Source organism: Eptatretus burgeri, chromosome 2 (genome assembly GCF_056783735.1).
Source record: "Eptatretus burgeri isolate ZD-2024b chromosome 2, Ebu_testis_v1, whole genome shotgun sequence".
NCBI classification, from domain to species: Eukaryota; Metazoa; Chordata; class Myxini; order Myxiniformes; family Myxinidae; genus Eptatretus; species Eptatretus burgeri.
Window position 1 is genome coordinate 28,355,382 of NC_140962.1, and position 16,606 is coordinate 28,371,987.

At 44.1% G+C, this 16,606-nt stretch overlaps 1 protein-coding gene across 4 annotated transcripts in view; it reads right to left on the reverse strand.

Annotated features, from left to right (window-relative positions):
* Window positions 1-1,190: 1,190 nt before the first annotated feature.
* LOC147031680 (uncharacterized) overlaps window positions 1,191-16,606 on the reverse strand; it is a 53,830-nt gene continuing 38,414 nt past the window's right edge. For all 4 annotated transcript variants that reach the window (XM_085851969.1, XM_085851976.1, XM_085851980.1 and 1 more), the window contains one exon: window positions 1,191-7,257. In XM_085851969.1, the coding sequence (XP_085708095.1) occupies window positions 1,538-7,257 (5,720 nt within the window). In that variant the 3' untranslated portion in view covers window positions 1,191-1,537. The remainder of the gene's footprint in view (window positions 7,258-16,606) is intronic.

The window sequence follows — 16,606 nt, forward strand, 5'->3', positions numbered from 1 at the left end:
TTCATTGGTCTCGTATCGATGTGGTCAAAAACCATCGTGACCAACAGATATTATCAGGTTTTCCAGCAGAATCGCGTCTTTACTTCGCGCAATGTAAAGACGGCACTTGGTATTTTCCGTGAAGTTCATAGGAAGGAACGGCGATGGGAAAAATCCAGCAATGGACGCTATTTCCGTATTTACCAACAGACAGACCTGCTCCTGCCTAGCAGACATCTGATCAAGGTAACGCGCTTGCAAGCTTTTGTGCCCAGCTAGCTGCTACAAAAATACCTCATAAAAAAACTACCATGGAAGTAATTCACATAATCGTGGGCATGATGCATTAGCATTGCATCCAAGCTGGATGAAATGGGTTAAGAAAGGAATCAGCATATTGAAATAGCACCTCAATTCCCTATTATCGCGGCGTGCTCTTCTGATGATAAAAATACAGAAACTTCCGTATGGGTCGTTGCAAAAATACGGATTTCTGTAATATACGGAAGGAGTTTCACCCATGAATATAGTTTAACAGTAACATCAGTCACATGGTATGGCAGCCATATTGGTCAAAAGAAAAACCTTTAAAAATCATCTTCTCTTAAACCACTCAACTGATCGGTGTGAAACTTAAAATATATGATCGATTTCCGATGGGAGCATTTGATTAAATCTTTAACACAATACAGAAAGTGGACAGTATCTCTAAAAATATGAATCATAGGCACCTTGGAGTTGCACCTTATCCAATAGGGCTAATTTTGACAACAGGAAGTAACATCATTGTCCCGGAAATGAGCAATATCTCAAAAACTAAGGCTCAGGGAGACAGCAGGGAGTTGCACTACTGTAGATGTCATGTCGATCCTACCAGACCTAAAATGTGTGTTCTAAATACAGCTCTTATTTTTACCCTGATACAATCATCACTCCACTTTATGGCAACCAGCCTATTGAGCTAGAGGACCATTGGCCCTCTAATTTTCTGAAAATGACCATAAAGCCATTAGAAAGCATTGGGAATTTTTTTCCTTGAGACTTTAGCCTATTCTTGCAAATATGTTCTTTGAAAGACAAAGACATTTTTGATATATCAATGTACTTGTGCAAGATGCAACATAGAAAAATCAACAGAGAATTGTATACCGATTTAAACCTGGACTTGCAGCATCATGAATATAGTGCTTCGACTGGAAACATCAAGCTGGTCGCTTTGAAGGTTTATTCCAAAAAAGGAAATGACAAAAGATTTAGAATCATATCTTAGAAAAGTGCAAATACATCAACGTTCTGCCCACTAACCCAACTCATTGAGTTACGTCTGTGGTGGGTATTTTGCTTTACAAGCTAATGCAACTGCTTGGTTTTAATCAGCTGCAATGGTCGATGGTAGATTGGAGAGAGGGCAGGAAAAGGGGCAAAGATGAGTGCAGTAAATATTTATCAAAAGATAAAAGCATAAAAGGGTAAGGCCAGTATTAATATAAATTTTCAGATGCAGATAAAACATGGTAAAACAGTTGTGGGTTATTTACATGCAAGCAATGTTTTTGATTTATGCTGAAGAGCCATTATGGCCAAGAATTCGACTGATGTTGTGTGTCCCCCTTGTTCCTCCAGTTTGTTTTCCTCCTTCTGCTCCACCATGAGAGGCTGGAGGAGGCATTGTCATACCACCACCTCCTCCACCACCCCCACCAACCGACACCTGGCTTTCACCCCCAGCATTGGAAGCTACAGTTATTTCTGGAAAGAGGGATGTCAAATTGAAGCTTGGGAAGAGAGGAGGTGCAGGTTGAGTTTGGGGTCCAGGCTGCAGAGCACAAGGTGAAACAGTAGCAGAGGCTCCCCCAGGAACAGCATGGGAGCGAGAAGTATCTGAAAGAAGTGGGGGAAAACCAGGCTGGGGAAATGCCACAGGTCGAGGGGGGGATAAAAGTGGTGGTGCAAAAGTGGAACCTAATGCCCCACGGGCAGGTGGCTTTTCTGAAGCGCTAACAAACAGCTGGTTGGAGAAGATAGGAAGAGGTGGAACATCTGCAGAGGGTCTTGGAGGTGGGTAGGCAGGAAAGTATGGGGGGGGACCATCAACAGCAAGTAGACTGGGTGGTGGGGGGGCAACTGGATTATGATGGTGATGGTGATGTTGTGCTACAGATCCTGAGCTTGTTGAAGTGAGATGAACCTGGTGTGAAAAGTTTGTGGTAGAAGCTGCAGGAGCAACTGAAGCTGCCATTGATCCACCAGTAGAACCATCTGCTGCCACAAAAGGAAAGGTAAAATTTTGGACAAAATGTGAAGTGTCTGGAAGAAATGATGGACAGCGACTACCTCCATACGTTGATTGGACAGCACCCCGAGATGATTTTGCCCGAGCTCGGGCTTTATTCTCAGGAGTTTTCAAACCACCACTACCACCTCCAGTCGAAGCAGACCGATGATCTCGACTTCCATTTCGGCTCCCTGGAACACTTACAGCCAGTGAACCAAGGTCCTCAGAACGGGTGTGTTGAGTGGCACGATGGGAATGTCGTCCAAGCTGCCCAGTAGTACGACCAAATCCACAAGAACCCATTGTCTCACTGTCAAGTCTCGGACCATATCCAACAGAGCTCCCAGTGGAAGAATAAGACTGTTGTGAGTGCTGGTGATGAATAGAAGGGTGCATGGGTCCAACCATCTCTGGTACTGGCTTTGTTGTTTCTGAAATTAAACAGCGTGGAGTACCCAGTGCTGAGGGGTTGGTGACAGGGGAATAATTATCAGAATAAGCTGGAGGAAGTTGGTGACTTACCCGATTTGGGGTCATTTCTCTACTTCCACGCCTCTGTGTACCCCCACCTGCAATTAGGGATTCAGCAGAATAGCTAGAAGATCGGAGTGGAACACAGGGATTCTGAAAACAAACATCTGGAACAGTCAAGTCATTGAAATGTGCTGTACCGGGGTGTCTTCCAGAAGTAAAGCCATGATAATGAGAGAAATCGAGTCCAGCTGAAACACTCCCACTCTCCAATATTCCCAACTCCTCAGGAGCTGTAAAGGAAAATGGTGGGGCAGCAGAGTGTGAGGATTGTCCTGAAAGGTGATGATGATGATGATGATGATGGAGGTGGTTTGAATGGTGAGAATGTGTAAATTGATGTGGAACATGTTGTGGTTGTTGTTGGGGACACGGTGGCATAAGATTCTGGGGAGCAGATGGTGCCAATGGCCTTGTGGCATGGCCAGCAAGATGTGCAGCATCAGATGTTGATGAGGGACATGAAGATGGATTGACCTGGAGGTTTTTTTGAGGAAAACCTGATGAAGCACATCCATCACCATGAGGCCCATGGTAATATTGTCTTACTCCTGCAGCCTCTACCAGGCCAAAGTTGGGTGTTGCATGCCGGTCATAAGAATGAGAGGAAGCAGGACCTCCATCTCGCCCATGTTTTCGTCTTTTTCCAGAAGTTGGCAAAGGATGACCACTGCTTGGTGAGGAATTTCCTGAATGTCCAGAATATGACCTCTTGGCCAGAGTTGTACGTGAGGAATATGTCCCCAGTGTTCGCATGGGCTGAGTCCGAATGTCACGAAGTTGGGTGAGGAATGGTAAGTGTCTTTCCCCTTCAGAATCTGCTGCTTGTTGATGCACACCAGGACAGTGAATAGGTAAGAGTCCAGTCTTATCCAGAGATCGATTTCCCTGGATACCATTCCCAGCAGGTCCTTCAAATCCACGCAGAGTTGGGAAAACCCCCTCATTTGATGCTCTTCCTCTGATTTCTGCACCAAAAGCAAAAGAAGTATAAGCACACGAAGAGGTTGGGATTGTCGATGAAGTAGAGGGAAATGCTGTTGAAACAGAGGTTAGAGGTTTAACACAAACATTTGAGAGAGTCTGACTGCAAGCTGAAGATGTAGGTGTAGGGGATATAAAAGGAACAGCTGTTGGTGGAACTGAAGTGGTAGAAATACCTCCACTGACATGCCATGAAACATCACATGATGCAAATGTTGCAAGAGGATTTGTACAAACAGAGGAGGAAATATCAGCTCCACAAGTAGCAACACTTGTAGTAGAAATAACTGGAAAATGGTCATCGACTTGGCAAGTAACAGTATTCATATTTCGTTTATCTGTAGATTGGTGAGTTTGCATTGGCAATGAAGTGGCAGCAGAAACAGCTGGGGGACTGAACAGGGCTTGGGCAGCAAGAGCGACAATATCCCCTGGTGAATCAGGGCTTGGACCTCCCATCGTATGCCCTTCAGCACCCCCAGCCTGACAAACATCTGTAAGTAAACAGGCAACAGAGAATCCTCCAAAAGCTGAGGGAGGTGTATGATCCGTTTGTGTCCCATCGGCCCCACATTCCTCAATACCCTGTTTCTCTGAGCCTTTCCCACCTCCATCTGGTCTAACATTTAAAACTTGAGTCTCCAACCCACCTACAGTACTCCTTGTAACCACTTCAGCGGATACAAGTGATGCATCTGAAGAAGTTGGATTTAACGGTGGTGGCAGTGCATTTTGTGAATCTTCCTCACTATCTTTATTGCCTAAAAGGTCAACATTGCCATCAACTTTGGCATCGCAATTCTCATCATGAACTCCTATCATGGCACTATTGGGATTCTTAACAGAAGTTGCACAGCTTATGGGTGCGATCAAGGAAGATGATGCTGCGGCATTGGCAAGTATGCATCCTTTTGTTGCTGTTGTTCTTGAAGTAGCAGTGTTGCATTTTCCCAAAGACTTTGTGGCCATATCAGCAGAGGTCACAATAATTTCTGACACAAAAACAGATGCTGATGGTGACTCAGAATGTGTGTTAACAATCTTTTGTCCTGTTTTTGTAGCATCATGAGAAACACCATTTGTGCTTTGCTCTGTCACAGTACAGCTACTGCTTACAAAATTAACATTGTGACATTCTTCAATTGCCATGTCTCGATTGCATAGCATATTTTCCTTTTCGAAGTTGTCCAACGAATCTGCTGTTTGAGTTGCCGCAAGCCCTTCTGAGGGCAAAGATGGGGGATGTCTTGCATTGTCATTTTCAGAGGCAGTAATACATTTTGAGAATTCTATATCAGAAGGAATGATGCTTTGTGATGAGGAAACCAGAATTGATTCGGCTGTATTGCTGTTGTATAGGGTGGCAGGCCAAGTTGTACATTTTTCCAATACACCTGCAACAGGTGTTTGTGGATTCAGATCTTTTGATGTTGAAAGATTTTCACTTTCTACATTGACAGATTCTGGTATCAACGTTTCCACAATCTGAGAGACAACAGCTGTGATGTTTTGACTGGGCTTGGAGGACACGCCAACCTTATCCAACGTATCTAGAGCTGAATCGTCTGATACAACAGCATTCTCCACCATCTGAAATGATGCATCTTTAGAAATAATTGATACATCTTTATTTCTGTTTTCAAACTGAACTGCATCGTCTTCCGACACCCACGTACTCCCATCTTGGTCTGCCACGATGTTAATGGAAGGACCATCTTTATTTATTGTCATACAAACTGTGTCAACTTCTGTTGCGACCACATCATCTGCTTCCACAACTGCATTAAGATGAACAATACTTTCTGTTGCTGCCACAGTTTCTGAAGATGAAGGAGAAGATACAGCAGAAACTGTTGAAATGGAGGTGTGACCAGGTGGTGATGGTGGAACTAATGCTGGAAGCCCAAGAGTTGAGAAATGTTTTACATCTGTTGACACTGGTGGAATAGATGGGTTAAATATCTGTTCATTTATAGTTTTTGGAAGTGTACATACGGGACCAGATTTTTGTGGCTTCGTCCGATGGGTAACTCGTTTTGCTCTTGCTCTCTGCCTCTCACCTCGTCCATTTGTCCTCTTATTTGTTACCGACAAAGTTGTTGAGGCTCGATATCGACCGAGCAAAGTGTGAACAGTGGCTGACTTCTGGTTGATCGATGGCAATTTTCCCTGCGAGACAACAAACTTAAGAGAAGAATCTGTCGTCTTGGCTAAACTCAAATTCGTTTTCTGACCGCGAACTTGCATGGTTTTAATAAATGGAGCTCCAACCCCTTTGTTTAAGCCAGTAAAAGTTCCAACAGCAGACAATGACCCATTAGCCATGGTTTCTAAGGAATCAAGGTTTGGCTGAATGATTTGCAAAACCCCTGAGCTATTGGCCCCTCCAACTCCGACATGACAGACTGGTTCTGTAGGTCTGGAATCAGGCTGAATGCTTTGCAACGAGCCAAAGGCCCGAGTTCCTCTCATTTCATTACCAGCATTTAGTGGTTGCATATTGAATATCTGTTCATCGAGTACATTTGTTTGCTCAGTGGACCCAGTTTCTCCAACAGGATTACAATCAACCCCAGGCTCATTGGAGGGTCGGGGAAGGATGCTTGGAAAATGATGACGAGAGGTTGATGATCCCTTTGATGATGTAAATGGTTGTGCTGGATGCAGAATGACTAGCGGTTTTGGAGGAGACAATGGTGCTCGTGGAGACTGCACGATAATAAAATTTGAGGATGCAGCAGGTGTGGTCATTTTCGAAATCTCCCTGGTTAAGGAATTATCTAAACCCTCACAACTACCTGTGACTTTAAGCAAAGCAGCTACATCTGAGATTATGGTTTGGGTTGAGCATGGGATGGAAATCTGGGGACAAAACCCTTGTCCAACTTGTAGAGTTGTCCATGTTGTCATTGTTCGAGTACCAGCACCAGCACTGAGTCCTGCAGGTCTGAGGGAAGAAATTGAAGAATGTGAGGAGCATATTCCAGGATCTGGTGGAGTCTCAAGCCGAGGCTTAACAGGTTCAGCCTTTCTTGCAACAGTCAATCTACATTTACCTGGCTTGGCATTTGTTCTTTTCTCTTTTTTATTTGCTTCTCCATCTTGTCTTTTCCCATCTTTTGCCTCCACTTTTTCTTGAACCCTTGTTTGTCCTTGTGAATCTTCTCTTTCAGACTCCACAAACTCTAAGGCATCTGGACCAACGATCTCAACATTTCTCTTGTCCCCAGTCTTTGAGGAAACTGAGGTCCCATTCTTGCCAGAGGCAATGAGCCTCGATTTTGCATTCCCTCTTAGTCGACCACTCCCTCCTCTTGCAAGTCGAGTCGCATCATTATTTGAATTTTTTCTTTGTCGAGACTTGACCCTCCAATGAAGACTAGGGTCTGGGTGTGAAGAAATTGAGTGGGCTTTCAGCAGACTACAAAGACGAACATTCTCTCCACGAAGCCAGGAAATCTTGGATCTCAGCCGAGCTATTTCATCAGCTACGGAATGGTGTGAGGAAGAAAAAAAAACAAAAAATAAAAACGTTATGGAGTCATAATTTGTACGAATAAAAGTTAGTTACAGTGTCTCGGCTCCATATCGAAATATTTCAGAAGAATGGAGTTTAAGGTTGCCATTTATATGAAGGAACATTTCCACTATATTGGGCTGACTTGTTGAGATGCACATTTTCCAACAATTTTCCATAGCCATGTGAGTATAGAGGGAGATAAAGCTCCAAAAAATTGCCAGCAATTAAAAAAAAAGGAATTACTTGATATGAAGAGCTATTTTAACAAGATACCAACAGTGATAATATTAATATTTGCATGGAGAAAAAACCATTCCTGATGCCTATAGGTTCTCTAATAATTTGGTTGTGGGAAGAAGAAGTGATGAATGAGTGTGGTGTTTAATATCACAGCTGCTGGCACTGTGGCATGGTGATTTAAACTGGACATCCAATGGTGTATATTCTTAATAAACCCTTCATATGCTGATGCTGGCAAATTTGAGATTTTACATTGAATGCATAAACCACACCTTAATATAGATGGTACTCCAAGAAACCCAGAAGACCAAATAATACACCAAATTCAATGAGCAGGACAGAGGCTCTTCCTTTAAACTCTTCCTCCCACCCACTTCCTTCATACAACATCAGTTGATAACTTGTGCATAATGCGTGTGAAGTTGAGAAAGCATTAAGCAAGTGTAAACATTAAGCTGAAGTCATTCTACAAATTATTGCGTTATTCCATTTTGGTTAATTGGTCTCCTCTTCTACTCTTTTCCACCCTGTCGTGCTCACTATAATGCAAATGCTACCGGAGCGGCATGCCGATGAGTGGTAAATGGCCCTTGGCTTTGTGCAGCTTGTGGTGTTAAAGTAGCAATAGGGGTTCTGGTAAGTTCTTGAAAGAAGAAGCCATGAGTGGAAGACAAGGCAAGCAAATTCATGTTTTATTCAGATTCTCATTGCAAACTTCTTCTTTCAGTAAAATCATTGAACGTTCTGAACTAAGGATTTCACCGGTCAACGAGCGTCCTTCCATTATGTAAACATTCCTTGAAGCCCAAATACTTTTTCACACTTGTACTGCTGTCATGTCTCTGCAACCAATACATGGCCTCCGACATATGAAAAAAGATAAGCATCATCGAAAAGAAAAAAAAATGAACAAAGTTGAACAGGACACTGCAGAGGAAGAAAATGACAACAACAACTCGAGAGTTCATAGAACACCTGACCCCAGCAGTGTTAAGTCTATAATTCAACTAAAATAAAAGAATCATTTTAATGTTCGTGAAAAAAAAAAAATCTGGAAGTTTAGCGCCGTTGATGTAGTCTTGCACACCACCTTATAAAACATGTCCGAGCACTGAAAAACTGGAGGTTGAACAAACTCCCACTCTCTTCAAACCTTCACGATTTGAGGACTTCCGGTTCCGGTTCTTCTTCAGGGTCTCTGCCAACTTTCTCAAAGATAAATTTTCCGGTCGTCGTTGACGCGTTTTTATTATCATTTTGTTCTCTGTGTTTAATGTGTGTTTATAGTTCGGTCTTGTGTTAAAACGTGCTAATTGTGGAGTTTTCGTCGTGTTTTCATATCGGGTTTCCTTGAGGCCGACGCGATTGTGTTTATTGTATTTTCTCTTTCTTACCATCAGTTTTTATTTTCTCCACTTTTCCATTCACCCCCTCCTATCTCTCTCAACTATACCATCTGTTTCATGTCACAATATATATATATATATATATATATATATATATATATATATATATATATAATTTTTTTTTAAATACCTTTTACTTCACATTATACCCCACGTAACCATGTGACTTCCTGTACCGATTCTTCTTCCGCCGATCTACCATCTACGACTTTTGCCAACCCACATTCACCATACACCTTCTCGAGTTTTTCTTCAACATTTCCTTTTCCTAATCTTACCTCATGTTTCAAAAAAAAAAAAAATCTTTCTTTTAACCTCTCATGGAAGAAGAGGGGGTAGAGAACATGGTTGCACCTCCTGTAACCACATTCTCTACCCCCTCTTCTTTTTCCTGTAACTTTCGTCGAACCACCAGCTTCCTTCTGCATTTTCCGATCCAAATTCACCAACACCTGCATGGCTTATTCTTCAACCTTTCCTTTTAATAATCTTTCGTAATCTTTATCAAAAATTAAAATAAATTAAAAAAATAAAAGTCTTGCAAAATGTTCCAACTTCCTCTTTCACACGTGTGGTTCTCGGTGTTGTGTCATAATTCACTACTCTATTTCTTCTTCAAAAGGCTCTTTTCAATTCGACCTTTCCTTCATCCTGTGTCGAAAACGTCCCACTGTTGCAACATTTCTTTTCTCCATTCTCTTAATTCTCCATTATTGCATCCCTCACGTAATGTCTTTAATCGTATCTTTGACTTAAAAAAATTTTTAATCACAGTTTGCAACGGATGTTCGTGTTCCATCAATCGTCTTTTTACCAATTTCAGTGCTAATTCACCCCACCTCCTTAAATCTACATCCGACTAACCCCTCACCTGTTATACCCTCTCCTTACGGCTCCCATCTTGCCCCTCATCCTAACTCTGCTCTTGGCACCTCTTCACTGTCTTTTGCTTCAGTATCAGCTCCTCCTCTGTTGTCCCAAAGTTTTTGGTGTTCTAACATCTCTGGGCTCCATTCTAACCTCACAGATATCTCATACTCTCAATCAGTACACTCATCATCACCACAAACATGCTCCTTCCTTCCTTGCAGCACACCTCCCCCTCTTCCCAACCCCTCAAATCTTGTACCTCCCCCTGCCCGCTCCCTTCCTCACCATACCACCACCAAGTCTCATCTTTCCCCTCTCCCCACCTCTCCCATCGCCCTCCTGCCCCTTGGCCGTGCCTGCTCTCATAGTCTCCCCTCCCTCCTCCCTCCTTCTCTGTTATCAGAGAGGCACCTCAGCACCATAGAGTCTCGCGTTTCACTCAGGCCGACTGGCAGGGACTTCAAGCAGCCATCAAACTTCAAGACTGATCTCCCATGTCTATTTCCTCCGACAACAACTCGTCCTGGGAATTCTTTCAAAGAAACTTGCTTTCTCTCCTGCAAAGATTATTCCCATCTCGACTTCAGTTGTCCTACCCTTTCTCCCGCCCATGGTACACTGAAGCTTATGGCGAAGCAGTTGTCCTGAAACAACTTGCCTTCGCCTCATGGAAGGCTAATCTAACTGAAAGCAATCTCAGTTCCTTCCACAAAGCTCAGAACAAGTGTGTGTCTACCCCCAGGAGAGCCAGAAAACATCTTCCTAGCCTCAAGTCTGAACTCTCAAACCTCTCTCCCTCCTCCAAATCTTGTTAAGTCTATTTCTGGTGTCTGTTCCCCCTCCATCCCCTTCCTTACTTCAAATGGCCGCAGAGCTGAGACTGCACGTGAAAAAGCTGAATGCCTAAACACCATGTTTGCTTCTAAATCATGTATTCCAAAACCCATTGCTTACTGTCCCTGGACTCTGTATCCTTTTCTCCTGACAAGGTGGAGATTTCGCCATCAAACCTCGACACATATTCCACAACCGGTCCAGACGGCATCAGCCAATATGTCTGAAAAAACTGCAGTGCTGTTCTTGCTCACCCTCCCTCTGTTCTCTTCACCATCTCATTTACTCAACGTCATCTGCCATCTGCTTCGAAATCAGCAAACATTACCACTCTGCATAAAAAAGGTGCAAAAACAGATCCCTGCAACGACAGACCAATCGGCCCTCTCCCAATCATCAGCAAGGTTATGGAATCCATCACTGCTTCAGACATTAAATCCTTCCTCTTCTACGATTGCTTGATTTCCAATTATCAATTTGGATTCAGACCAGGTCACTCTACTCTGGATATGCTGTTTCTGCTCTCCCAACAATGGATGGAGATCCTCAATGCCGGACAGGAAATCAGAACCATCTTCCAAGACATATTGTTACGAATTTGGAAGCTTACTGCATACAACAGCCAGGTCGTATAGATCAGTTATATCAGTAATTATGTGTTTCTAGGTGAGGTCCCGTCCTATGTTTAATGGGTGATTAAGTGTATGTGCGCTGCGCAGTTATTTTCTTAGCTCAAGAATTTATATCCATAAAAATAACAACACTATGGACCATTCCCCGCATGATGGCGTGTCGAACACGCATGTGGGCGGACTTCCCTCGGTCACCGAAGTTCTGACTCCACGCTTCGGCCAATTGGAAGGGTGCGAGCGCGTTTGCCGCCTTTCAGCCAATGGGTGCAGAGCGAGCTTCAAAAGAAGCAGAGTCTCTTCGGGGGGCGGGGGATCGAGACGCCCCGACACGCCCCCCGACCAATCACGGGGCGATGACCGATTTCCCACGGCGAATGAGGGGTGCGGTGCGGTGACGTGAGATACGTTCCCCCCCCCCCCGACCCCGGTGGGAGAAGAAATATACGGGACGGCGCAGTCATCTCGTGGCTGGTCTTGTCTTGTCGCTGGCTCTGGTCTCGTCGCAGTGATCCCTCGCCCCGTCATTATGGCTGGCGTCCGTGGCTGAATCCTTGGTCCCTCGGTGCCTGGTATATCGGCGTGGGTTTGAGTCCCGAACAAGATCAACGTTACCGCACGAGGCGGGCAGGTGCTAGAACAGGCCCTCCCCTCAGCTCGTCTTCCCTCCCGAGCTGTAGGGCACAAGAAAGGGCAACCGGCCCCATCTCTTTTGTGTGTGTGTGTGTGTGTGTGTGTGTGTGTGTATATGTGTGTGTGTGTGTGTGTGTGTGTGTGTGTGTGTGTGTGTGTGTGTGTGTGTGTGTGTGTGTGTGTGTGTGTGTGTGTGTGTGTGTGTGTGTGTGTGTGTGTGTGTGTGTGTGTGTGTGGCGCCAGTCCGATAAGAAGACATTGCTTAAGTATCTCGCCCTTGTACAGTGACTGCATATTCGTGATAACTCTGTTCTGTGTTCCCCTCCCCAATTATTGTTGTTAATAAATTTCCCTCTTGCTGAATGTACCAGCTCGTTCTTTATCATTTCTGCCATTTGTTTACCACGGTGCGTTTTGGGGATTAGGAAGGGCGTAGTTGTACATTTGGACCAACGGGGCCTCGGTAACCATTCGCTTGGGTTACGCACGGTTTGAGCACAGTAACGGCTCGTTCCGCTCGAGGCCTGCCGAGGGTGTGAATTCCCCGGTAAGCTTTGCCGCGTGGGTAATTAGGTATATTGAAGTTGGCAATTAACCCTACTCCACGCGGTCGAATTATTGGCGATTCATGGTCCAATCTGAACTCTCAAACTGTAAGGGACCATTAATCCTGTTATTTATATATTAACTTGACCTTCCAAGTGAAGAAATCACCCATGTTTTTTTTTTATAAAAAAATGGGATAATTAGAGCAATATTTCGATCATTTCTGGAGCCTTTCACAACGTGCTATGCCCCGCCCCTAAAAAAATGGACTTCAGCGAATCGCAGCATGACGTCACATACAGTAACTCGCACAGAGTGGATCGACCCGAGAGTCGAGATGTCACGCGCCTTATAAAGTCCGTACAAATGCATTTTGCACATGTTAGTGCAATCTCTGTGATCGTCTTAATTCCAGTGATTGTTTCACGAAATTTTTTTAATAGTTTTAGCCGTACTTTCGAAAATGCCTGCAAGATGTATCGTAGCAGGATGCAGCAATACAAGCAAAGATGGTGTAAGCCTTCATGTATTCCCGAAAGATGATAATCGTCGGAGAATATGGACATCTAAAGTGAAGTTGATGAGGGGAAACTGGAAAGGCCCCCAGCGACACGAGCGTCATTTGCAGCGCACACTTCGAAGACAGTGACTTTGAGCACGGGCTCGATTCATCCTTCTATTCATCCCAACCCCTCATTCCTCACACACAGAGACAAGAAATTATGCTTCTGAGCCGTGTCTGCACAACAATCACAAGGCAATTATTTATTGGATTCGCTATATATGCTAGATATCCCTTATTGTCGGGTTTTCCGTCTGTCTGTCTGTATGTCTGCAACGCGAGGCTCCACAGCACGAACCAGTGAACCGATTTCGATGAAACTTTGCCAGCAGGTACCATATGGTCTGGGAATGTGCGCGTTTGAATTTCGTTGCCTAGCAACCACCCGTTGCTGTGCAGCAGCCGAAAAACCGCGTACAGTATTTTCAATACTTGTTCTTCAGTTTTGAATGTAGAGAAACGAGAATTCGGAATTAAACACTTCGAGATATTTACAAAATTGTACTCAAGCCGATTTTTGATTGAGGTTTTATTTTTCAAATGATAGTCCTTCAAAAATCGGGTGTCTATTCACCGTCATTATTTATGAGGGGCTTAGGAAAGTGGGTGGAGCTTAGGGAAAGTGGACGTGGTTGATGAAAAGTGGGAGTGGCGTAGTAAAGTGGGCGTGGCTTATGAAAAATATTGTGTGGCTCAGGAGGTGTGGTCAAACAAGAGCATTGAGAGAAGTTTATCAGGTTTTCCGTGTGTGTGTGTGTGTGTGTGTGTGTGTGTGTGTGTGTGTGTGTGTGTGCGTGCGCGCAACGCGAGGCTCCACAGCACAAACCAGCAAACAGATAGTTTATTTATTTACCGAAAATGATTCCACCACCCACACACCACCTCCAATTATTTATTTATTTACCATTTCGGATTCTCCTCCCGACACACCACCTCCAATTATTGGATTCGCTATATATGCTAGATATCCCTTATTGTCGGGTCTTCCGTCTGTCTGTCTTTTGGATTCGCTATATATGCTAGATATCCCTTATTGTCGGGTCTTCCGTCTGTCTGTCTTTTGGATTCGCTATATATGCTAGATATCCCTTATTGTCGGGTTTTCTGTCTGTCTGTCTGTGTGTATGTGTGTCTGCAACGCGAGGCTCCACAGCACGAACCAGCGAACCGATTTCGATGAAACTTTGCCAACAGGTGCCATATGGTCTGGGAATGTGCGCGTTTGTATTTCGTTGCCTGGCAACCACCCGTTGCTGTGCAGTGGCCGAAAAACCGCGTGCAGTATTTTCAATACTTGTCCTTCAGTGTTGAATGTGGAGAAACAAGACTTTGGAATTAAACACTTCGAGATATTTAGAAAATTTTACTTGAGCCGATTTTTGATTGAGGTTTTATTTTTCAAATGGTAGTCCTTCAAAAATCGGGTGTTTATTTACCGTCATTTTTTAGGAGGGGCTTAGGAAAGTGGGCGGAGCTTATGGAAAGTGGACGTGGTTGATGAAAAGTGGGAGTGGCGTCGGAAAGTGGGAGTGGCGTCGGAAAGTGGGAGTGGCGTCGGAAAGTGGGAGTGGCGTCGGAAAGTGGGAGTGGCGTCGGAAAGCGGGAGTGGCGTCGGAAAGCGGGAGTGGCGTCGGAAAGCGGGAGTGGCGTCGGAAAGCGGGAGTGGCGTCGGAAAGTGGGAGTGGCGTAGGAAAGTGGGAGTGGCGTAGGAAAGTGGGAGTGGCGTAGGAAAGTGGGCGTGGCTTATGAAAAATATTGTGTGGCTCAGGAAGTGTGGTCAAACAAGAGCATTGAGAGAAGTTTATCGGGTTTTCCGTGTGTGTGTGTGTGTGTGTGTGTGTGTGTGTGTGTGTGTGTGTGTGTGTGTGTGTGTGTGTGTGTGTGTGTGTGTGTGTGTGTGTGTGTGTGTGCGCGCGCGCGCGCAATGTGAGGCTCCACAGCACAAACCAGCAAACCGATTATTTTTCAAATGGTAGTCCTTCAAAAATAGGGTGTCTATTTACCATCATTTTTTATGAGGAGTGCCAGTTGGCAAAATACGCAATAGGAAAAATCTTGCCAGGCAGAGGAACAATTGTATGTGAACCAATACGTCTTGGCAATGAATCTTCATCGGTGGATCGGTCAGAATGAAAAGCATCGTATCCAGCGCTTCGATCCTAGCGAATCCCTCGTCGCCTACCGGCTTGTCCCTTTACTACCTTGTCGTACTCGTATACAAATCCAATACATGTATGCACAATAAAGGGCTATACCATGTCCACAAAATATAAAATTTGACTGTTGAACCTTTCCATTAAAAAAAAAAATTACAGGGACATACAAGTAAAATACTAAAGATTAATATTGCATCATTTCAAGGCGCAAGGAGATAATTTTAAAATCAAACTGTGAAAAACCTGTACCCACATTTTGCAGCTTATTGAATTGTTCATTGAAACCAGCCTGCTGGGATAGGTACGATTCCACATACATGCAAGCCAGGTATGGCTGCACTCGACATACATGGGTTTATTCTAAAGTGAAGGTACTGCTTCCATTGGCTTGCTATTCATTAACCTTTAGCCAAAATGCTGTAATAAAAGAAAAGGGAAAAAATGTTTGCACAACTATGAAAGACAAATTTATCTGTCCTATTACACGGCCTCATATCCTCGGGACTCTTACGCATTGACTTATACATTGTGTGCATGGTAATACAAGTTACTTGTCAACTCTAGAGTCTAGACTAGTCCGATAAATCCGTCGTCCGTCCGACTCGGCCGATAAATCCATCGTCTGTCCGACTAGACCGATAAACCTGACATGCTGTAGCTTTATTTTATTACTCTCTTTTCTTCATTGTTTCCTACTGGCGCTACATGACCACAGTAGGAATGAAATAAATAAAAATGCAACAGAACGTCAGATTTATCGGACTACTCGAGACAATTGTATCGCAAGGTGTGTTCTGCACACAAGTTTTCATCGTATCCAGACAGCGAGATTGCTTCGTTTTATGCGCGGAGAGATACGGCTGATGACATGGGCTGGCCTTGTTTCTGATTAATTCGCCGCGAAGCAACATGTTCGTTGCGCTGCACTGTTCACGTCACCTCACTAAAATATTTCTGATATCGAGCAGTATGCAAGTCGAATTTACATTATTGAATTACGAATAGGATTTAGTCTAACCAGTTGTTATTTCCAAGTCTTCCTTCGATGTCCTCCCTATAGTCATGAACTCCGGGAATTTCATCGCCATTTTCCTCTGCTTGTCCTGCTTCGTGCTCGAACTGGTAAGGCCGTATTTCAGTTCCAGCTGCCTGAACTTCTCCTCCTGCGACTATGTTATCCCACAATTCTCCATGTCATTCAGACCAAAATCCTTCATTTCTCTCACACTCACTGTCGTTACCAGACAAATCAAAGTCCATGCCATCCATTATTCAAAACCAAATGTTTGATTTTTTTTAAAGCAGAAACGAACGAAGCGATTGAGTCAACCAATCAAATGTGGAAACACACAGCAAGCCAATAGAATCACGTGGACCACCAACCCGAGTAATCACACAGAAAGCCAATAGAATCACGTAGTCCACCAACCCGAGTAATTAA